The sequence below is a fragment of the Nesoenas mayeri genome (genome assembly GCF_963082525.1).
Source record: "Nesoenas mayeri genome assembly, chromosome: 7".
Taxonomy (NCBI): domain Eukaryota; kingdom Metazoa; phylum Chordata; class Aves; order Columbiformes; family Columbidae; genus Nesoenas; species Nesoenas mayeri.
Window position 1 is genome coordinate 37,244,422 of NC_137551.1, and position 24,870 is coordinate 37,269,291.

The window sequence follows — 24,870 nt, forward strand, 5'->3', positions numbered from 1 at the left end:
GAGGGATCCCTGACCATCAGCATAGACAGAAAAAACCCCTCACTTTTCTAATTAACTTCATTGAGATAAACCCTGTCCCAAGCAATTTCACAGCCAGACAGAAAATCTGGACAAAGGGAGGAAGCGCACACAGAGCTCCCAAATTCTAGGCCAGCATCCAAGCTCTCCCTCTTCTCCCTGGTATGAGTTATTGTTCCCTTGCTTTTCACACACTGCAAACATTTGTGTTATCTTGCATCAGAACTTAGGTAAAATTAATTTTGATGCAAATACTCTCAGCAAACTGAGTAGACTCAATTCTGTACGTACCCGGAGCTCACGCATATACAGTGATCTATTCCTTCATTCCCTGACCGATCCCATACCTGCAGTTCCACACTGCGTTTCTACAAATGTTTTATGACATATAGAGGGGGCAAAAAACATTGGGAGAGATTAATGGGGTCATGTGCATCAAAGAGTGTGTGTGGGAAGAGGTAGAAACAGGCAGCGCGGCAGGAGAAGATGAAGAAAGCAGCAGGTAGCATTAAGTAACTGCGGAGCGGCAGAGAAGGAAGTCTGGTCACAAAGGCAGCCAAGATACTAGTAAGATAGAGGGGAAAAAAACCAAGGGCAGCTAAACCACACAAAGAACTCGAATGGAAAACAGATTATCTCTTTAAATCATCTTTTAAATTAAAATAGTTTACTGGCCGGCAGAAAGCAGAGAGGAGAAGAAAAGAAAGTGGAAGGGAGAAAAGAGTTTCTGCTCATCCAAGGCAGCATCACAGTAGGAGATAATTTGCCTTCTTATCAAGAAGTGGTCTGTGCAACAAATGTGTGTGTTGTGAAGTCAAACAGCTCCTTCCCTGAGATTGTCAGAGCTCAGATCAGCGGTGTAGCCCCAGGAGAGGTTATTTGTTATGGCCGGTTATTGGTATCCAATACTGCAGCAGGGTGGTGGAAATAGGAATAAAACTGAGCGAGCAAAGGAGTTGTCTGTAAGTCACGTCTCCCCTCTCGAACATTGCACAACGTGGATCTGAACACAAGAAAGAAGAGTTGCCTGAAGTATTCACACTCCATTTACTCCTAACTATCGAACTAGTTATTTGTGGATATTGGCTTCCGAGTGTAAACACAGTAACCTTCAGGAACTGAGAATTTAGCCCCAGGAATTTCTTACCTATAGCACAAATGGAGACAATTTCCCCTTCTGCACTGCATCCCTTCCCTGCCAAATAAATGCCACCTGCCCATAAGGGCTGGGGATTCCCACAAGGATGTGGACTGGGGAGAAAGAAAAGAAAGGCATGAAAATAAACTAGGAATAGGGTCTAAAATTAGAAAAAGGTGATGGCTGCTTCTTAGCTTTTATGAAAACAGAAGGATGCCTAAGAAAGGATTTTAAAAAGAAAGATTCCTATGAAATTCAGGTATAAAACATCCTTTCTGCATGAAAAGTGTCTTCCTTAGATCCCATACTAATATTATAACTAAATCTTGGTCCTTATTAGATCCACTGTATGGTGGGGATTTTTTTTTGTCATTAACTAAGGCAATCAGAAAAGGTGCGCCTTGTTCTTGTCTAACATCGAAGGCCATCGGGATAATAACGGAGCCAATTTGGTAAATTCTTTCCTCTAACTCCCTGTTGAATTAACCTTCCAGTTGGGAAGGTACACCTAGGTGCAGCCAAGCCCCAGGAAAACACGGCAAAGCAAACCAGACATGGGCTCCAAAGATCAACTCCCTCATCCTGAAAGCAGCTGTCAATTAACTAACGAATGTACATGCAAATGATATTTCGAAAAAAAAAGAAGTACTTAAAGGTAAGATCACAGAGTTTCGCTCTGTACGTTCTGGATGCGTTTTTAATGTATGATGTGGGGAATTAGGACTGTTACTCTCATTAAGACTATCTGGAATTGTATATCTAAATCCCCACGCACCTAACTTGAAATATATATGCCCCTCTGAGAACAGCTAGAATTGCAACTGGATGACTAGCAATATATGTTTTCTCTATTATCCCAGCTGAAGAAAGACTTTAAAACTAATGAATGAAGACATGCAAGTGTAATGCTTTGGGAGATACAGGAGAACAAAACTCAAAGAAACAGAAAGCAGAATGGTTCCGTTAATAAAATTCAGTAAATACAGATCCTGGTTGTAAAAGTTCAGTTCTTTATAGGAGAAAAAGTTATGGAACAAAATCATAATTACATCACAGAAAAGGTCATTTTTGCCCAATGCAAAAAAGAAAAGGAGAGCAGTTCGATCTTTAAATAATGACTTAGTGAAAACCATATGATATTGGAGGAGTTTAACATATTCTGTAAAACCAGGGGTAGGTTTTCAAAAGCTCCTTTTTTAAAAAATAATCCTTGATCTCTGAGTAAAATGAGCATATTGTTTTACTGCAAAGTATCTTTTTACATTTTCCTCCCTGTCCCTTCAGGGGGTTTTGCTAACGGGAAGTGACCCCGCATTACAGCAGGTTAAACTCGCCTTTCCGTGAAACACGGCCAATTCAGTCCAACAGACCCTTTCCCATTGTTACGACCTTCTTTTTTTCCTGCTTTCCACTTCACAGCGGGATAATGCAGCTTTTCATACTTCCACACAACACTCTTCCCAGCGTTTCAATGTGGATTTTTGACAATTCATGACAAAGTGCTTCTTTGAAATTGGCCAAAGCTCCTTTTAACACACGCGGCGCTACAAAACCTCCGCGACCACCAAGCCAGCCCGCCGAGAAGCGGCCGGGGAAGGAGCCACACGGCGTTGATTCCCCATGTGTCGTTAATGAGATCAGACATGGCCACTGTAGGTAGGCTTTACATTACAGACCACCTGCTGTTGTTTTTAAATAGATTTTTTTTTTAATTTAATAAAAGCTCCATGCCCTGGGCTGCCGAGCTCTCCCAGACCTCCGCGATGGGAGCTGATGCTGCCAATACCCCAAGCAGAGAGGAGCAGCAATTAATGTTTCTTAAATATAAGAAACTTCAACCTTTTTCAAGATTTAGACCCAGGTGTGTGTAGGTTGTACAGAACCCACACATCTTAGGCAACAATACATAATCCAAACCAAGACTCCAGCCAATTTCAAAGACTGATGACCCAATCCCTATCATGAATCAAGTATTACCACCGCCAAGCCATATAATCTTGGATATAAGTAAACAGACCACACCATCTCAACAGTCTGGTAACACAGAGAACGGGAAACACAGAGAGCAATGACAATATTATTAGTTATTTCAGTGTTTGTCAAGGGATGGGAGATAGGATGGATAATTTATTGTTCAGGTGGCTGCCAAGGATCACTTCTAATCAGTCAACAAGCTGCAGTCAGCAAGGAGTGCTACAAAATGTTGATGTTTTTACTGAAATTTCGGCTGACCAGGATGAGACCCATGTCCCTAACTGCCTCTTCATGTTTGTCAAATGTTTCGTTTGCAACAGGCAGCGTCAGCTGCTGTTCAATATTAACATCCACGGATACTACCCGAATTGCAAAAAAATCCTGACAGTAATGTAGCTCTGCTCGCGCTCCCTAATTAAAATGTAATCACAGAATCCCAGAGTGTCAGGGGTTGGAAGGGCCCTGGAAAGCTCATCCAGTGCAATTCCCCCATGGAGCAGGAACACCCAGATGAGGTTACACAGGAAGGTGTCCAGGCGGGTTGGAATGTCTGCACAGAAGGAGACTCCACAACCCCCTGGGCAGCCTGGGCCAGGCTCTGCCACCCTCACCAGAAACAAGTTTCTTCTCATCTTTCAGTGTAACCTCCTCTGTTCCAGTTTGCACCCATTGCCCCTTGTCCTGTCACTGGTTGTCACCAGCAGAGCCTGGCTCCATCCTCCTGACACTCCCCCTTTCCATATTGATCCCCATGAATGAGTCCCCCCTCAGTGTCCTCTTGTCCAGCTCCAGAGCCCCAGCTCCCTCAGCCTTTCCTCACACGGGAGATGCTCCACTCCCTTCAGCATCTTGGTGGCTGCGCTGGACTCTCTCCAGCAGTTCCCTGTCCTGCTGGAACTGAGGGGCCACAACTGGACACAAGATTCCAGGTGTGGTCTCCCCAGGGCAGAGCAGAGGGGCAGGAGAACCTCTCTGACCTACTGACCACCCCCATTGCCCAGGTACCATTGGTCTTCCTGGCCACAAGGGCAGAGTGCTGGCTGTAATGCTTATTGAGGCCTTGGATTTACCTTTCAATAGACATGTGGGGCTGAATCCTGAAAAATGAAGCTGGGCCACATCCTCAGCTCCGTTCCCAGAGTTGTCCAGACCCAAAGTTGAGGCAACTTTGCAAGCTTGAACCGAGAGACTCGGCCAGACTGTTACTCCCGATGAACATGTTGTACCGATACTAAGGCGTCTTCAAACAGCCCTGCCTGGTGAGGATCAGGCTTAATTATCTCAGCTGTATCAATAACACCTCAAGCTAAAAGTCTAGATTAAAATATTCTCTCTAACAAAATAAGTGTAGTGGTTTTTTGTTGTTTTTTTTTTTTAATAACATTGACAGCTGTGGACACTTTTCTCAGAAGCAAGATGCTTTCTTTTTGGAAAAGCTAATATGTGACTGTAGAAAGTTTTAATAATTTAAAAGAGAAATCTTATCAAGTATACCTAAGAGCTATTAGGCTTCAAACCTGTAATCAGGCCAAAGTAGGAAGAGCCTCTTGATGGCAAGGAACAGCTTGTTTACAGAAGGCTTTTTGGCAAAATTACCCTAGTCCAACACTTGGCTTGAGAGCAAACAATCCCACAACGCAGCTAATCAACAGCACCTACCCACAAGTCCCTCTGTGGCGACTGCCAATTTATCTTCTCAAAACACTTTGAAAATAATTAATCAATCTTCTCTTTTGATGTTAAATAAGGGAGCGTCACTTGTTTCAGGGAGCAACGAGCTGCTCAGGACAGGACGTGACGCACCGGAGGGGGAACAAGGGTTTAATTTGCAATGACTGTACTAGTGAAAAGGGAACGTTCCTGCCTGGCACCTGCAGGAGATGGTCTTACACTCTGAATCATAAGAGCGCATTATTGCTGCAGAATATTAACATTTCAGTGGTCAGGAAACAATTCACCTGCATGATTTGATTCTACTGCTTAGAGCAGTGAATTCTAAATACCCAGCTGGTCGGGAATAATGTTAGTATGTTTTGCTAACATTTTTTCCCCTTTGCTTCCTGTGTGCTGGGAGAAGATAAAAGGAAAAATATTCCCTTCTCGTTAAACCTTTCATAATTTGGAGACTGGTCAAGCACCTGGTAATTATTTTCTCATTAAAGATAATCAGTCTTAGATTTTAAACTCATGCCTCAAATCAGCATTTTTCTTTTTGGCCATGCTATACCCAAGCTGTGTCTTTAACAAAACCAACATTCCCAAGCAATGGAACCTTAAACCGAGAGGATCTCTGTTCATATGATTAAGAAGCGTGGCAACAATTATTGAAAATACTTTGAAATTTGCTGCTGTACTTCAAGACATTCCCTTGAAAACCCAGGTAACAAAACCTCATCCGTGTTTGCATTTCAAGGATGTCATGCTGGAAGCTATCAGGACCTATTGTAGAAATTCAAGGAGTAATCTGATGCAGTGCGACTTTAAAAAAAAATATTCAGGATGATTCAGAACATTTAAATGGTGATTTACAGGGTAAGAAATGTATCGACCACTTGGTATTTTCATCATGTCAAAGACACCTTAGTTGTTCAGCTCTTTCTGATAATTTACCGCGGCAGCCTGAGCCAAGTACTCATTTCACAGATGGCAGAAAAGTTGCTCCGAGTTTAAACCAAGTGTGAATTAGGAGAAAATGAGGCCCTTTGCTCCAGTGGCATAATGCAGTCACTGAATCCGCATAGCCCATCTCTTAATCACTGTTTTAATGGCTCTAGTACTCAGTCCTCCACTGCTTGCCCTGAGTGCTAATGAGGGACTTGCCCCCTCCAGAGTCTCTCACTTCCAATTGTCTCATGTTTTTGCCAAGTCTGACAGCTCGAGATAGAAATGTCCACCCTGAACAAGATGTCAAACAGTGGAAAAACATCAGACCCTTAACTTTGACACGACAAAACAAGGAGAGCCTAACTTTAATTCGGGTCTTCAGCAGACAATATCATCATCTTCAGGGAAATAATTCTAGTTTATCAATTTCACTCACAGAAGTGCTGTCCATAATATTGTTAACAGGACAGAAATCTTTCTGTATTGTAGCAAAACGATGGTGTTTCTATCCAACAGGTGCACTGCTATGGCCCATAGTATAAAACTGAGCCTTTGGTCAGTGAAAGGCATGATTCCTGAAGCTGGGGAATTCCTTCAGCTCCAGCCAAATTATTTTATGGCCATGGGCTTAAACAAGGGAAAACACACACACAAAAGCCCACAGGAAACCAAAAAACAACCACGTCCCCAGCTACCCATGTCTGCTTGTTGCCTGAAACAGCAGAGAAATTAAGAACAACAAACTCCATAGGGAAATTCGTGCTGTAATCACAGCCAGGGACGCCGTGACATCTTAGCATTGCCAATGCCATTGAAAACCAGACTCAGGGAAGCTTTAGCTTAGCCTTGAGCATCCTCTCTCCCTCTTGCTTACATCGGTTGCTGTGACCTCCAACGGGAGCTCTGCATCCATATGGCAGGGCAGAAGGCCACAACCCTCTTCAGAGTCCCATAGTTTTTCTAAACAAGCGATCCCTTGCTTCTCCTCTTACATCTGATGAGCATCATCATCCCTTCATTCATCCCACCAGATGATGGGGAAAGTGGCAGCAGGCGTTTGAAACACGGAGCAAAGCTGAAGAGCTTGGTACTCCATAACCGTAAAAGGGCCCTTCAGAAGAGGAATCCTCTTTTAAAATGAATTTAAAACCTTCAAGATAAGAAGAGCCAACTCCTATTGCTATCACACAGCCTGGGGTCTGTCTCAAAGGCTGGCAGCATCTTCCAGAGTCACTCATAACTGAGGGCTGCCAGTTCCTCACCGAGTTTTCAACCTCTGTAAGGACCACGTCCTCAATTTCTCAGCATCTCATGCAGTACATGAAGGTCACGCTGCAGTGTGACACAGACCCAGTGACACAAAATGTCTAGACTAAGGAAAACTGACAACCTCCTCCATTTTAAATTTATACCAGATGACGTGAAACATCAAAGGAGCTCCTTTTAATGGGCTTTTTGGCATGTGGTCCTTTGTTCTTAACAAGTCGGCACCAGCTGCTATGCCCATAATGCCAAGTCAGTAATGTCCCCGGCCAGATTCTCGGCTGATATAAATCAGTGTCACTCCTCTGAAGGCAGATGTGTCTATTGGTTGACATCAGCTGAAGATTTGGCTCCTCATGCTTAGCAGGTGCAAGCTAAAGTAAAATCTTCTGTGCCGTATTTCACATTTCTCCTGTCTTCACCATCACTACTGCTCTACACATTCTCAGGCTGGAGGGTTAATTAACATCAGCTGTAGCTACTCAAGTTTCTATACAATAAATTCCATATTGTAAGGAACAGCTTTCGTCTAATTATATCTTGTTCATGTATATACATATATATATATATTTCCACACTAATCTTGTACTCTGGGTTATTGTGCGGTGACTTTCCCATAAACGGAAGATGAGGTGAGAACATCAGATGGGTCACACTCATTCATCACAACATTTCAAATACTATTTAGTAATTGGAAGCAAATACTATTAATAGTGTTCAGTCTCAAGATTGTCTACGTTAGGCCATCCTGATTACCATGAGTATATATTAGTTTAAATGTACCCTACAAATACTTTCTTGATGCACAAAGATCTCAAATACCAGGGCCTTTTCAATGCATATTTAAAATAAAAACATTATTTTGCCTTGCAGCTAGCAGCATATTGAAATCTCACAGCACCAACTGCTCTGATTTTACTACAATACAAGTGTGCATATATATATATGCACACACACCAAAAAAAGACTCTTGAAACAAACTAAATATAGTTATTTACCCCTTAGTAAACATGCTGCTGGCTTCAGCACTTGTTAATAAAACTCTTGCTTAAGAAGGAAACAAACCTATAAGCAGTATGGGGCCATTCAACCCCCCCAAAGGCCAGATCCCATCTCAGTTTTCTCCATCTGCTGTCTTGGGCTGTTTTAATTAAGTAAATTATGCTTTCAAGTCACCTGCTCTTCTCTTTGAGAAAAAGTGCAAGCAGCTACAACACCAGCTCTCTGATGTGTCTCGTTCACTGTTTTAAATGTGTTCTTCCCCTTCCGGAGTGCTTCATTCCTGAGTTCTGCGGGAGAAGGGACGTGGGGGACGCCCCCTGCGCTCCCTGTCACAACCGTCACCATTGCGTCACATTCACCTTCCGTGGCTGACTCACACGTACCTCACAATCCCCACTTCCCTGCTTGTGGGCACTTTACACATGACCGTGATTCACGAGATGCCCTTTTGTCATCTCCCCCCACCCTCCTCGCGCATCCTCCGCGTCTTTATCTCGCGGTGGGAGCCAGCACAGCACCCACCACCCAAATCGGGTTTACATTTCCCTCCACCTCAGCTGCTCTTCCTTATTAACTCTGCAGTTTGGGGCATGACAGCAAAAGGAAAACAAAAGTGTAGATGTTATAAAAGTCAAAGCGTTAGCAGAAATTTTCTCTGTTTATAACATAGCTGATGTTTGTCAAGGAGCTCAGGGATCAAGACATTTACTATCATCTAAGCTTAAAGATAAATTTAAATGTTGGCATTTATAATCTTTCACAGTGAAGTGATGATCTTGTATAATCAAGAGGTCAAAATGAATTTAAACTTGTGCCATTTTCTTCTCTTTGCCCCTTTTTAATAATTCAGCATGGAGACACTAGCAGGCAATATATTTTAAAAGACAGATGAAAAACTAGATATTCATGTGGAATATATTCTCCATGAAAGATAGGTGAGAAATTAAGATTAAAAATATTCCTGTCTTCAGCAGAAACAAGACTCATCTTTTCATTTTTAACTTACCTTGTATTTATGAGACATCAGCTACAGACAGTAAAGGAAATTGCAGCATTCAGTTAAAAGCAGCGTTAGCAAGTTCTGACAGCTCTTTAAAAGCCATGACCAAAGGCAGGGTGGTGCACATCCATCGTCTGTGACAAGGACCTCATGGAGCTCTGCCCGAGCTTACCCTTGGCCACATCTCCAATGTGGGTTGTGTGGCTCTCAGTGAGCCATTTCACATCAACGGGTACATGTTCCTTCAGCTGCCCGAGGGATTTAAATGTTGCCCACTCATTGAAAATAAACACAATTATGTCCTACAGCCCTATGTCCTCTCGCAGTTCAAGTTTGACTTCATGTGTAACATGGATTTTTTAGCACGTGCAGCCCATTTCTTGCCAGATAATAGAAGTAAAGTACCCAAAGCAACAGAATCAGTAGAGGATACAGTCCATAGCTGTGAAATCACAAGATCATATTCCATCCTTGGGATGCTATACCATGAGATATGGCTTTGAATGCTGAGACTGAGAGATTTGGATTTCAAAGTGTAATTACCATCCATGAGCATGGCCCAAGATCTACATTTCATTAATATGACTAAAACATCCTTTTCCTATATGTCAGAATGTGAAAATGCACACCTCTGGAGATCACCTGGACCGACCTCCTGCTGAAAGCGAAGCCTCAGATTAGGTTATCCAGCTCTGTGTAAAGCCAAGTCTTGAATGCTTGGATTAGAACATGAACTAGTATAAGCTACACTGTAAGTAGAGTCATTATTACTTTAATGAAACCACAAGAAAAACTAGAAAGACACTCCAAAGAGGCCATGACTCAACCAGCACTATAGGAAAGAGCAAACCTGGCCCCAGTACCTGGAAAGCAGAGAATTATTTGGGTGCTCATTCCACTTCAGATCCAACTAAGGCAGCCTGTACATCCTGGAAACTGCATTTAGAGATTTCACACAGAAAAGTCTCGGCTTGAAAGTAATTACTATTTTTTTGTCTACGGTGATGTTATTGCCACTTGTATTTCTGCTGGCAGGAAGGTATTGCCTACAGCTGCAAACTAATACAAACTCAAACTTTTTGGGTCAACAGAAATGTGATGGACAAAGTGCTCTCCACAGTTCCTTCATCCATAAGATAACTATGTTAAAGTATTAACACCATGTCAAAAATTGTTTGCTGCTCCTTCTTTGCGAGCTCTTCCTTCTTTTTAAACATTTCACAAACATTTCATTGCATAAACATATAGCAGACCAAAACTTAGTGTGAATAGATTTGAGCTAATAAACATCGGAGATAAGAAATATCTAGAAGAATTGGGAATCTGTGATGGTATGAAGGACCATGCTGATGGGGTAGTTATTTACTGTGCTCGTAAAGCAGCATCTTGCCAAATGGGTCTTGTAATTTTGAGCTGTATACACAGAAGTGCCACAGCAAAGAGCAGGAAGGCAACTGTGTCCCGCTATAGCTTTCTTTAGATATTTAAAACCAGTCCAGGAAAACACATATACCAGGCTGCAGGACCGTACCAGACTTGCACCAGAACAGTGTTGGAACTAAGAGATCACTTCTCTACCCTCCTTCACCTGTTTTCAGAACTAAAGGGAATTCTTTCATTTTCTCACAGGTTAATATCGTACCAATCGTCTTTCATTTTAATGAGCAGTGCGGATGTCTCATGCATTTAACCGGGCTTCTTATGATTTGTCACATTTGATGACTGAGGGCTATGCAAGAGCTCATTACTTTGGGGATCCTGGGGAGAAAGACTGTTGTTTTGAAGCATTATTCTGGCTGTTTGTACAAATTTCACACAGGAAAGTTGTAGTAAGCTGATAAACACCTTATATATTACAAAGGGTCTGATCAAGAGAAATAGATCTCTTTACATTCTGCATTATTGCTTACACAAAAGGTGGAAGCAGTTAAAAAGGTAACACTTCCCATGTTTATTTACACCTATATTCTTGTGTACACAAATGGTGGAAATCATGGTTCAAACCCCAGTGTTTCTCAGCTGGTTACCTCACTTATTTCCTCTCTTCAGTAAAACTGTGGAACCATGAGCAGTGTCCTTTTTCACTTTCTAATTGCTTCTGGTAGAAGTGATTTTGTGACCACCACTGTAACACCAAGCCCAGGGAAGACTCAATACTATTCTAATCCTTATTGCTGTGGTATATCACAGAGAGACACCAGAAACGGTGTTGAAATAAGCCTAGAACGCCTAGTACTTTCTATGGAACCCTTAGGACATTGCTATTTGAAATTAAGATGGCATACAATCAAGTCCAAAGCTGAAATGCTTAATTTGTGGGTGCCTGTCAGTGGAAGATCCTCACCAACCCTCCTCACCCCTTTACATTTCCTTCCTGCTCCTCGTTGTGCCGTTTCCCCTTCAACAACAGACAACCTGGATTACGCTTAGAAACATAAATGAATATTTTATTTCAGGCTTTCTTCAGCAACCATCCTGAGGGGTGCTTCGCCCTGTTGCTTTAATTTAAGGATCTGACTCTGGAATCACTGACACCACTGGTGGAAAATCCTGGCTCTTTGAGGTTAAATCATAGAATGGTTTGAGGTGGAAGGGATCTGAAAGATCGGGGGCCCCCGAATGAAGCAGCGCCTTCTCTGTTTGCACCTCGAGAGCTGCAAGAGCAGCCCCATCAATTTGGGGCATGGGAAGCAAGCACATCAGTAACAGCACCAGCCCATGAGACAGTTTCTTATCTTTCTCCTTTTGCTCATTTGCACATTGGCAAGATGAGCGTACAAATGAATCATAGGAAGTAGCTTATGTTCATATACTGACCCTTAGATCAAAAATGCCGTATAAGGACAAGGTAATTGCAGTTAAATGTAGCCCAAGGTCACAGGATACACAGGGGGGTACGTTTTTGGTAAAAGCCAGACTCACTCATTGACATTCCTCCCATCCACTCTCCTTTCCTGGAGAGTCAATAAACTCAGCTGTGGTTATTCAAGTGCACTGTACAGAGCTGCTCCAGCCCCGTGTGGCAGCAGCAATGCCACCCTGGGCACAAAGCAATCCTCTCGGTACCTTTCCCTTCCCCGAGAGTAACGTTGTGAAGAACATGTTGTGTTTGCAAAATGCTTGGAGAAGTTTGAAACAAATGTGTTGAAGACTTGCAAACCACTTACCTGAAGCCAACAGTTATAAAGCCTGGGCTTATTACTATAGCCGTCTAAATAAATGCTGAAAACAATTTTTAATCGCTGGGAGCACAGAACAAAGCTCGGTGTAGTCATCTCCTTCTTAATCTCACACTTTGAAATTCAGCCCTCATACAAAGAAATACCTAATTGTTTTCAGGGGCTAAGCATTTGCATCTTGCTGGGACAAAAAACCAATAATTTACAGTTATAAATGGTTAAAAAGAAAGGTTTAATGCAGAAAACACAGGTAGAGTTTTCTCCAACTGATGAGCAGCATGCATCACTACCATGTCAATGTCAGTATCAATGTCACTATCATGTGATGTCAAATATATTCATGGTAGACCTGAAACTGAAAATGTCTGGGTTGTGCTCTGACTCACCGTGTCTTTGCAGAAGCAAAGATGTGCTCACATCAAATCATTGGGGTGGGTCTGTTCAGCCTGAACTTCTGCTCCACCAGACTGACATACATGGGAATTACTTACCTGCCTCATCACTTGAATTAAGAAGCTGGAGAGAAAATGTAGTGTGATAGCTGCCAGATTGCTTATCATCATCTTTCTTTGTTGTTACCACGTTATTAGGTCCTCCGGGTATATCCACAAATGCTGGAAGTTCAGAGACAAAGATACTTTGCAAAGGGTATTTACTACCCAAATAGCCTTCATTTGTTGTCTCTCTATTAATTACATTATTTTCTGCTAAGTCTGCTCTCCAGTTTGATCCGAGTGGAGTCTTGCTTTCTCCTAGGAGCTTTGTCTTGAGCATCGTCTCTATTGGCTCTCCATTAGCTATGCCATCTACTCCATCTGCTGTTAATCTAGACGAACTGCAATTTATATTGAAGGACAGCGTTGATCTATGAATTTTTTGGCATTTAATTCGAGGTTGGTCAATGCACACATTGAGCGACTTGTCTAAATAATAGATGGTATTTGGACACTGCTGAGAAACCTGAAGGTGGACACAAGAGATGAATGAAGGAGGTACTTTCTCTCTCCCATCGCTGCTTTGAAGACCCACGCCGTTCTCCTTATTTCCCGGGTCAAAAATCCGCTTTCGTGGCTGCTCTTCACCGAATCGCGAGCAAGATTCAGGAACCTTTGATGGAGAGACATTTTGGTTTGCATAGCCCGGTGGAGGACAGTGACAGAGGGCAGCGGGGACTTTGCTCGAGGTGGGAGACATGGCGTTGGGGTCCTGCACAGCCCCAGCTCCTCGTGCTGGGTCGCTGGATCCTGCAGCAACACGTTTGGCTGTAATAGTTATGGATGCAAACCCTTTCCGCAGGTTTTGAGGCTGTTTTTCCTCTGCACGGAGAGAGTCCAATGGAGATGTGGTGTTATCTAAAGTTGTCTGAATTCCTAAGCTGCTGGGAAGCGCTGTAGATGCTCTGTTAATGTTGACTGAGCCATGGGTAGCCAGAGGTTGCTTTGCGTGGTAAGCACTGGGCTGGGGGATCATGGGCTGCACAGGCAAAGCACGGCAATTTTCTTTGGATTTATTCTCATCAATCATCTGTGAAATGATCATTGGTGAAATCAATTTTGTATTTTGTGATGACGGAGATTCCTGCAAATGAAAAGATTCAAGTTACCAACATACTCCATCATAATATATGTAACTGTTGCTCATCTACCTTCCAGCACACCAGACAGTTTTATTGGAGATCTCTTATTAACTTTGTTGTCATCCTAACTTGGTCATTTAAAAACACATGCTCTTGAAATAAGCTCTATATTGTCTGGCAGACTTCAATGGAAACCTTATCATTCTGATGCAAAAACAAAGTATTCTATACTATCATTTTCAGTATTTAACCCATTGCTGCAGTTGGGATTTGTGGCTGCTACGTTTAGTTAAAAAATGGATGTGTCAAAAGGAGTTGCCAGTTTCAGACTCTTAACTGCTCCTTCATGATGGTCTGGTGGAATTTAAAATGCATTTAAATATGTCATAGATCATTAGCCCAAAGGTCCACAGGTGCCATCACGTGCTGCAGAGGACGTGTGGGCACCAGAGTCACGACTGCTCTACAACCTCACCAGTTATAAGCATGGAAAATCTTCTCAACGATCCCTCCCACAAAGGCAATAAAATTCCCTATAAGGGATCTGAGTACTATTTTAATTCTCTCTTGTTTATCATTACTTGGTGGCACCTATCAATGATATAAAGCCACACATGTCCAAGATTGATTGATAACGACCCAGATTCGTTTTTCCAACCATGGCAGTAAACATCTATCTTGATAGACCACCCATTACTTCACTCAGTGTGATCAACAGGGTGCTTTTATGTTAACGCTGTCCAACAAAGACTAAACCTGAGTTTAAAATCTCCTGCTATTATTATCCACATGGCCGGTCACATAAGTCACATGCAATAAAGCCTCTGGCCTAATCTCATTGCTGCTGCAAATTGGCTGCTTATATTGCTCCTGCCCTGTGTTCCCAGGTCTCCTGATTCTAATAGAAAAAAACCCCCACCAAATTGGCATGCAAACCTCAGGATTAGCTCCATAATGAAAGCTCATCCAAGTTCATTCGGGGTTTAGGTGCCATTTCCTTGCTGTACTGCTCCTGCTTGTTATGAATTCATTTCAGTCATATCTGGGCATCTATCATCTGATAATAAATGCCAGTACTTGACAAGTATTTCACAAAACATTATATTCTTCCTCGAGAAGGACTATGGGAGCGACAGAGTTGTGACCTCCCAGGTGCCACATCATCCTCCTCAGGGTGCCAAAGATGGGACCCTGCACCAAACCGGCCCTGGGCTCCTGTCCCCACGCACAAAAACTGCACAGAAATGGGCTTCTCTGCCACTCTTGGGAAGGCTGATTTGGGACCCCAAATAGGGAGAGTTAGATCAAGAGTTTATTAATGAGGTGAAATGCCAAGTAGATTTTATCAACTCTTCAAACCAGCTGCCTGTGGTTTTGACAATTCAATAATTTCTTAGCCCTAGGGAAAGCATTTTCTTCCTTCTTTGTTTTTTTCATGGTTTGTAACCACATTTGCCTTATGTTCTCTGCACTACATTTATTCTACCTATAGATTCAAGCCCTTTGCATGCCTTCCAAAACTCCCGACTTCCCTGAGATTTCTACAGGGCACCGAAGAAGAACAGCGCTCAGAATACTTTATTTCGGACGTATTTCTCATGCTCCAGTAGTTATTTTGACATTTATTCATTTTGTTAAGGGCTGCACAGATGGAGACATCCTGCAAGAGTCCAAAGGCATATCAAAAATGCTCCTGATTAGCTTCAAACTCATGCATTCATAATTTTGCTTTTCCTTTTTCTGTTTGAGTATATGTATTATTCCCTCCTCCCAACCTCTGGTGAAGAAATGGATCTTTAATGTTAGCCCATGTTGATCCTACGCTTGTTGGGAGCTTTCAAGCTTCACTGCATCTTGTGAAAAAAAAGATGCACTTACACAAAGTAATTGTGGTGAACTGAAAACCTCAAGCTTTATCTTGAGAACATCTGAGACAGGATGTACTGATATTTGAGATACCACTTGATTTAGCCTCCTGAGGTGTTTTAAACAACCTTTATCCCTCCACAAAACATGCAATTCTTCCCCCTCCCCAAGAGCACACTGAATCGCAACATTTAGCCATCAATTTATTTGGCTTTTCTGCTGCCTAAGCTAAGCCTAGCTAAACAAAATGAAGTCCAAACACACCGCTCAGCAATCGGTGATTGTTTTTGAAATCTGAATGCATTCTGCTGACTGCTATCTAAACACGAGTTATTTATTTTACCTCGGCAGAGCTTGGCTCTCTCTCCGCAGCGCTCTGCCACCCCAGGCCGGTGCACGTCCTCTGAGCACCAGCACCCCAGCGCTTTTGGGTCATTCCTGGGAAAAGAACCCAAAAACGCAGAGAAAATAATGTTATTTTCAGCGTCCTGGAGAAGATGAGTTAGAAAATGGGGTTTTAAATGGAGCGCAGGCAGGAGGGAAAGAGCTACTGTAAATGATCTGATTGCCTCGGGATCTTGTTATCGGAGCGATCCCATTTCTCCCTCTTCCCCGGGAGGCGCTTGAAACATCCCTGGGATCCTGTTGCAAAGACGTGTTTGCGGACAGTCCCACAATGCGTTAAGGGATGATACAAAGCTTGAATAACTCCGCTTTTGCTTTCTGTGCAGGAATTGGGGAAGACGGGAAACGCGCATTTCAACAAATGTCACTTTTGTGTAGTCTGCAGAACCGGGGAGCACAAATGGGCACATCAATGCGCTGGATGCTGCGAGTTGGTTTCATTTGCACTAAGTCACCTTCATAGTTAAAGAACCACAGTGAATTTAAATCATATTCGTAATTCTATTACATCATAGCTTTTCTTGCTCAGCGATAACTATTACATCAGTACATCACTCTGATTTTGTCTGTTTTTCTTACTGCGAGCGCTCGCCTGTCTGCAGCTTTTTACACAGACCTGATTTCCATACAACACGGAGCCCGGGCTATCGCAATGATGCATTATGTCTGCTGTCAAGAGCTTTGCCAGAAATTACGTTACTTTCTATTTTGTAACAAGCATCCAGAATTAATTTTCAAAAATTCTCCATTTGGACTGAAATCTCTTGACATTACTGGCTTGTTGCTTTATAGCAACAAGTCGCACCACTAGTAAGACTTTTTTTTCTCTTTCACATAGACAGTCTGTCACATAAGTTGATAATTTTTTACAGAGCAGAATTTCAGTTTACATGTAAAATTATATTAACAAAGGAATATATAAATCAGGTCCACTTTAAGAAGTGTTTGTTAAAGCATATTCACCATAGCAGGCTTCATCTCCTTGGGTGCAGCTAAGAAGCAGAAGAAGAGGGGGAAGGTACCAGGTCTATCCCCCATCAGGAGATGATTTGAAGTCCCACCATGGAGCAGCAGTCACAAAACACTAACAGGGTGTTTGATGAACCTTCTACTTTCACAAAGTATACTAAGGTATATTGTAATACTTAACTTGCACAGCTCCAAGGTGCCAACGCCACTGTGTATGTCAATAGCTAGCATGAAGAAAAAAAAGAGGTTTGCATTTGTCATTGAGCAAAAGGAGGTGCTGAGCAACAGAGAAAACAGCTGGACTCATTAGCTACAGTACAGGAAAAAAAGAGAATTCAGAAAATAGCTGGAGCAGAGGGCCCACTACACGTTTTCTGGCAAAGAAATAGTGTGTGGTTGCAATGAGTGAAAATGCAGTGAACCTGATCTAGCACTGGATCATGGTGAGCGCTGGCACAAGAACCAGGTGGGATGCCCTTGGAGCCCACGTCTCACCCCACTGTGGTGCACAGCGAGGAGGACAAAATGCACCTCCATCCACCAGCAGTGGGACGGGGTGATTGATGGGAAGGTTATTTTCAGTGTATCAGTACTCTGGTGAGCCACATGTGAACACCTTCACTAGGAACAGCTGCTACATAGGCTGTTTTATTTATTTTTTAAAACAAATAAGTAGGGAATAACTTGTAGAGAAGAATGAAGTAGAAATTCTTGAATTAAAGCAAGACCTCAAAATAATCCAGAAGTTTGACATACAAAATATCTGCAATTAAAACAACAACTTCACCTGAGTCATGAATATTTTCCTCAAACACTTTACAGTAAGAAAATCACAGTTATCTCATATGGAGCTGTAAAGCTACAACAGGAGAACATGGACTTGTGAATGTCAACCAGTGTGCAAGGACATCCAGAAGGCTGGCTGGAGATAAATCAGATCCACACAGGCATGTTTTGCCAGATGGCCTTTCATGGATTTCATTTGAATGTATTTTCAGCACAAGACTCAGTACTGCGGGTTCAAACACGAACAAGTTGTCAAAGTCCACATAGTAAATTACATGAAATACGTAGGTTATTCTTATCAAAGTAATCTCCTGTAATTAGCAAGAATGTGTCCCATTTCACACAGATCCCTTGGAATAGATGAGTTCTTGCTTGATTAAATAAAGTCGCTCTTTCTGGAGCAGAAGAGATAGGAAGAACTGAGGTGGGCAGAAGAAGAGGATGAAATTTTTGCATTGCATTTTGTACCATATCCTGTTCAATGTTGTTCTCTATGGGAATTCCATTGTTGGAAAACACTCAAACTTTCAGCAAGTCATTTAAAGTAGTTGCTGAGATAGACTGAATGGCATTGGTAGCAAAAGCTCCGGCATTTTTCATTATATTATTAAATCTATTCTTGGAAGTTTCACATTGGTAAATTCATGTTAACAGAACAAGGAAAGAAAACCCCAAAACCTTTATAAGGAGCTTGAATCTGTGTTTGAAATGAAGACACTTCAGGGAGCACACAGGCTTAGATATGTCACATACACAGCTTTCATACAAATTCTCATTGCTGACAAAACACATTGCACTGTAACTCTTGTTACACAATGAAATGCAAAGTTCAGTTTTTCCCTTGTGTGAAAGCATGAAAGAAACGGCATTTCAAGTACTTTCAGGCTCTGTGGGGAGTATGAGAAACTTATTTCTATCTGAGTTGAAATCCTGAGTATTTATTTAAACTCCCCAGACCTTTATTCCACCATGACCCACCTCTCCAGCCCACGAACGGGAGATGTGGTGAGGAACAAAGGAGCAGTTTCTGGCATATGAACTTTGTCCTATTACATCTTCACTCTTTTTCCCCCCACGAATACTGTTTGTCGAAGCAAATGATACGCTCCTTGGCAAGGCATCTGGACATCCGGCTATAGACCAGGGTTTTCCTAATTACGGCATGCAGCTGGAACCGATTCTCCCAGTCTCGAGTGCCTGGATGTTGCCTCGGGCCAACTGGCAGCCGGCTCAGATAATGATTCAGAAAAGATGTACTTGTAAATCAGCTTGCTAAAGCACAGAAAGATTGGAAAAGGTGAGGGTGCTGGTGAAAACTAGCGTACCGCGAATATTTGGCATGCACGGGACAGCCCAGTTTGGAGCCAGCTGAGGGTTTGCACAAAACTTGAGGCACACGTAAAACCAGCCCATAGATAACGCTAGATTGCTGGTGTATCAGATCTTTGCTAGATATGCAGACCGCTGTGCACATTTGGTGACACCGGGCAGAGCTGGAATGACTTTAGACCTCTGGCCCTGCCCTCATGTCCCGTTTTTCTCATGAAAGTTGCATATTTCAGTCATTTACTATTCACACGCTGACAAATTTCAAATATGCATAAACATTTCTGATCTCTGCTTACTCCACACTGACCAGACCTCCCATCCCTGCTGAGACACCAGCACCACCTCAAAATCGACTCCGGAGGCTCCAGAAACCACCAGGGCATCCCTCAAAACACCATAAACCAGCATCTCAAATCACAGACACCAGTATGAAAAGGGGAAAACCTCTCCATTTCACCAAAAAATTATCATTTTTTTTGTTGATCCTTAGCCCACCATCTAAGGGGATCTCTGAGGACACTCAGGGTCCCTGTAGTCCCCACGTCAGCATTGTTGGTTACCCAAAAATGCTCAAATTCCCCACTTGGGGCCTGGGAGCGTAAGGACATCGACGTCTTGGCTGCAGGGCCAGGCACCAGAGTAAGCACTCGGCTAATACAGTACCTTTGGCCTCACTTAAAACTTTCTTAGAGCCTTTTTCTCCTATGCATTATTCTTACTGTAAGTTATCAGCAGATAAACCATATTATTAAAACCAACTTGGAGGAATTTGTTTATCCTTTACTCTGTGTATAACGTTAGATTTGTTTAAAATTTCTTGTGACTTATTTAATTCAAATACCCGAGGAAGCCTTGAGGAAAAGAGCGTCGTCATTAAAGATTCACCACGCTCCCTCTGAGCGAGGGCTCTGGGAAATCATAATTCACTTCTGCAGATCTGAAGTGAGTCATCCAGAAAAGCTATCCGGACACTGCAGATACATCTAAGATGAAAGCCAAGTCAGAATGAACACCAGAACCAATTCTACGTCTTCTGGTCTTCTTCATGTGTCATAAAGAAAGAATATCATAAAATTGCAAAGGGTCTTGCCATCTAAAATAAAGCTGAACAATGAAGCTAAAGTTTGCATGCCCGGTACTAAAAGTAGAGATTGATGTAAGATGAGATTTTCAGCATTTGTCTAAGTCCTTGCTGATGTTAAATTGATTTATAAGGGAATCTACCAGCGAGTGTTGTGTTTACTTGTTAGCGGAGAGAGTGATGCATGTCCAGAAAGCCTTGGCACTGGCAGTCTCGCCACCCTTCAAGGACGTCGTCCTGAGCCTTCAGAAGCAACGTGAAGTCCAAGGAGGAGTTGAGGTGCTGCATTGACAATGGTCCAAAGGCAGCGTCCCAGTGAGGACAGTGCACATTTTATACTCTTTTACAATCTCATAACACGGCCCCTGATTTTCATCTCTGCAGGATTTGACATTTTAGCTGCCTCCATGCAGGAAGAGACAGCAGTTTTCACTGAGATGCTTGAGGAGCACATATTGTCATCCTGGTGGCTTTAACACAGCTAGAAACCACCCATCAAGAAAGGACGACACATGGAGAGTCCTGTTAAAGCATCTTTGTGAACTTCTTATAAGTGGCTTGCCCCGACTCACAATGGGGGTCAAACAGCAATAGAGATTTAAAGGGGAAGAAAACAGCTGCCAACCCTTTTCTTGAAATCTTTCTTGTCGTGGAAAAAGCCAAACCAATACAAACAAGTACCTTGCCACAAAAGAAAGTACTTGAACATGGTTGTACAGAGATAACAGTATTTTACGGCAGCTTTGTTGGTGAGATTTTCCAATCAGAGTAAGGAAAACAGCCTGAAATTGTTTCAGTCTGAACAGGATGCATTATGTAAACAACAGAGAACAATATTTTTTTAAGATGTCAGGATGGATTTATTTCTATTACAAGTAGCATCGTGAGATTTGTTAACTGAATTATCTTTCCCTGCTTGCACACCTTGAAGCTGTAGCTGGCTGCCTGCAGAGATGATTACAGGCTCTGCCACGGAACGGACAAATGAGTTCTGGTCTGCTATCAAAAAGCCAGAAGTCATAAATCTCTCATTATCCATGCCATTAGAGCAAGGTGCTCATCAGGGGGCTAGAAAGAGCACAGGAATTATATCTTGAAGCCCATGCATAACAGAAAAAAATATTGTGTTTTCATTATGCGCTGTTATTATTCTTTATCTTCACTTTATAAAATATAGTGAGAATCACCCTCAGCATATCTATCAGACACACAGAGTTAAAACCAAGTAGATTCTATGCTTTCTTCTTTTTCTTCATCCTCCAAGTTTTATGCCTTTTTTCTTTTTCCTAGGTAGCATAAGCTTATGGTGACAAATCTCAGCCCCTAGAAGCCATAACAAACTCGCCAAACCTGCCCAAGCTCAGCTGTGTGGACATAACTCAGGCCAAGGACTCAAATGGGAGCACACGGGAAGATTTAACCGACACAGGTTTGATTTCTTCAGTCTAAATAACACGGTCTGCCACTGGAGCTCTTTCCTGGAGCTTGTCTGAGATCTCTATGAAATGTTGTAGGAAGAGAACGGGGACCTCAAAGACAGGGTATTAGAGGGAGGATATCTGTAAGACATGGAGAACTGGAGTGGAGCACAAGGCATGATAGTGTTTAGTAGCCAAATCATTCCTTTTCATAACTTTTCTTCAGCAGCCTCATTGTAGAGATGTAAGAGATGCCACAACTGTCACAAGTTCCTATTCCTGTGGCAGCGAGAAGAAAAACTGGAGGCAAAGAGCAAGCCAGCAAGCTCCCCAACGTTGATGATCCAAGCAGTTCAGGTCTTGAAGCTCCATGGTTCCTCTCACTCTGGTGACTGGTGAGACTGGCTTCCACCCATCTCTTTGCTCTGCTGAAAGCAATGCAATATTGTCCATATATTTCACCAGGATTCTGGGAGATGGATACTTCTGTCTAATTTGGACACATTAACCTAAGAGGATTTTGCAAAGCAGTGCGAGATGGTGCACAAGCAGCTAAAGAACCAAAATCTCCTTGGAGATGAGGACTCCCCTCTAGATAATCCTGGCATGAGGTGCTCTGTCCCCACACCAAGGCCAAGGGGCAGCAAAAGGCAGATGACACCTTTGGTTTCTTATCAGAGTCAAACATTCAAATAGGAACAGTGCATGTGCCAGAATTTTGTCCAGAAAAGAAGGCAGACAGCAGACAGAGACAAAGAAAGGAGGTAAGTCCAAGCAACACCAATAATTAAGTTTTACAGATTCCACTTATCTCTAATTTTGTGGAATTCTGAATACCATTCCTGTTCAGATCTCTGCACAAAGATTCATTAGTACTTATTGTAACATCATTTGTCTTACTGACCACCGAGCACCTAATGTACTCTCAAAATTAAGATGTAACTAACAGAAAAATTTCATAGGGAAAGAGTTATGGGAAGGGATCGTCCACCACTCTCAAAGTCCCCTTCACAGCACATTATAAAGACATTCACATTTTGGTGACCACGTCTGTTTCTGAAAGTACAAGAATGTTTAGGATAGCCAGAAAATTCTTAAGTGACTGTAAACATGAAAATACTATGCATAAGCAAACAAAGGAAAAGCAGTTCTGCAGCCAAAATGTATATTTATGAAGAGCTGTTTTAGTACTATAACGTGTATTCACGTAAAGGTCATAACATGCACAGAATTTGACGGTACAAATGGGGCTTGTAAATAAAAATTCCAGCAGTGTTACTCAGAACTGGTAGCAATTACAAAATGTGCACATTTGCCTAAAGCTGCTTATGCATAATAAGAGGTAGAGGTAATTCTTTGGCCTCAGCAATCCAATATTTCTTACGTTTATCTGCTTTTGTTAGAGCATAACTTTAAGACAAGAAACTGTAGTGAGGACAAGAGAAAACCTGTGTGCTCTTATCCATGCATTTTATGACTCAATATATATCCTGCTGCAGGGATTTTTCACCATGCTTTTGCTTAACAATGATATTTGCTTTATTGATTTCTTTTTTCCCTTTTAGTACTCTTAATACAGTGTGGGCTCCAGAAGATGATGTGTGCTGTGGGTACAGATGCTTTTGTCAAGACATCAAAGTAGCTATTCCAACACACATCTATATTAGTCCAATTTTGTTTCCAAAACAAAGAAACAGGATGTTCACATGAGCCAAATTTGACACTGAACAATTTGTACAACGGAACTAAACTCAGTGGAGCCCCAGTCATGCCAGATTTAATATAGACTTTTCATGTTACTTTTGTATAATAGAAGCATTCATTTTTGTGTAATGCTTGGGGTATTATTTCTTTCTGGAAAGTCTTGCACATTAACTGCTGTGACTGCAGACATCAGAAACTGCCGGATAATAGGGGATGCGGTAGGATAGAACCAGGAGGAAAAAAACCACAACAGTGTTAACAGGATAAAAATGCAATAGCTAAGATTTAAATAAATATGAAGCCTAAAAAGTTAAGTTTCTAAGTCATTAGTTTGATCACAAAGTAAAGTTTTATTTTGCATAATTTAAGATTTCTGTGCTCCCACTAATTTCAGTTGCCAATGACTTTCCTCAACTCTAAATCTTAACCCTTCATGCAGTTGAACTTGATAATTATTCTACCATGTAAAACTTTCTCAGTTGGTGAAATAATACCTACATTTGCTTTTTGAAGGGAAATTGAAACCCAAATCTCTATTCGGAGCATGAATACACGATGTGGCTGTGATTTGTTTGATCTTGGAATTAGCTCTTTCAAATTCCATTGGAACAGGTTTAGAAACAGGTCATGGTAGAGATTAAAACAAAAGTGTAGTAATACGAACATGAAACAGGGCATGGCAGATTTTGATTTAATCACCAGATTCAACAAAAGATAACTAGTAATTGTTTTTTTTCCCCATTTGTTTGGCTGGTTTTTTAATCACTCCGTCTTCGAACTCAGAAATGGAAGGTGCAGAAAAGCTTGGAATCGATGATTAAATGTTAAAGCCCTCAGAACCTTAATTTTTGGCGTCTTTAAAACGCTGGTTGGCGGGGAATGAAATTGGGAGTTCGCCAGCTCTCCTTTGGCTGCAGGTGTCACCTGAATGAGTAGGAACAGGGTTGGGAGCTGCCAGCGCCCACCCAGCCCAACCTGGCCAGCCCAGGCAGCCGGGGCCGCTTGCTCAATGAGCAACAACCTGCTGCTTAGCAACAGCCCAAACCTCACCAGAGTTTGTATATTCCATTTCTCGTGCTAAACTAAAAGCTCACATCCCAAATTACTGCATTCAGCAACAGAGCTGCGACAGATGGATAAGAAAATGCATTTTCCTTTACTTGCTGCAAGACTTCCTTGCCCTACGGTGTTGCGTTTGTAAAACATACATAACCCCCAACCTACCACATTTTGATGCAAGATCAATCTGAAAAACAGTTTGATACGTGGATAGTTATTTTTGCAATAGTTGCCCCCTAGGAGCTATTTATGTGAATAAAGTATTTCACATGTTATACATTTAATGATCAGGTCACTAAGACTGATTTAAGGCCAAACACAGTCATGTTCTCTCATAAATATACTGGTTAGAATGACAAAACCATGCTTGTGTTTTAGAAATTCTGACTTTTTCCTAATTATTATTTACTGCATGTGAAACAAATAAATAAGAAGCCACAACCCCCCCTTCCCACAACCCTATTTCACGGTACTCCCTACTTGGATCCAAATTTTAGCC

At 42.1% G+C, this 24,870-nt stretch overlaps 1 protein-coding gene across 1 annotated transcript in view; it reads right to left on the bottom strand.

The window, feature by feature from the left end:
* Nucleotides 1-24,870, bottom strand: part of LOC308042684 ((E2-independent) E3 ubiquitin-conjugating enzyme FATS) — a gene marked incomplete at its 5' end in the record, with an annotated part of 65,972 nt that overhangs the window by 18,378 nt on the left and 22,724 nt on the right. The window contains 2 exons of the mRNA XM_080348279.1: nucleotides 12,670-13,756; nucleotides 15,964-16,058. Of these exons, the coding sequence (XP_080204405.1) occupies nucleotides 12,670-13,756; nucleotides 15,964-16,058 (1,182 nt within the window). The remainder of the gene's footprint in view (nucleotides 1-12,669; nucleotides 13,757-15,963; nucleotides 16,059-24,870) is intronic.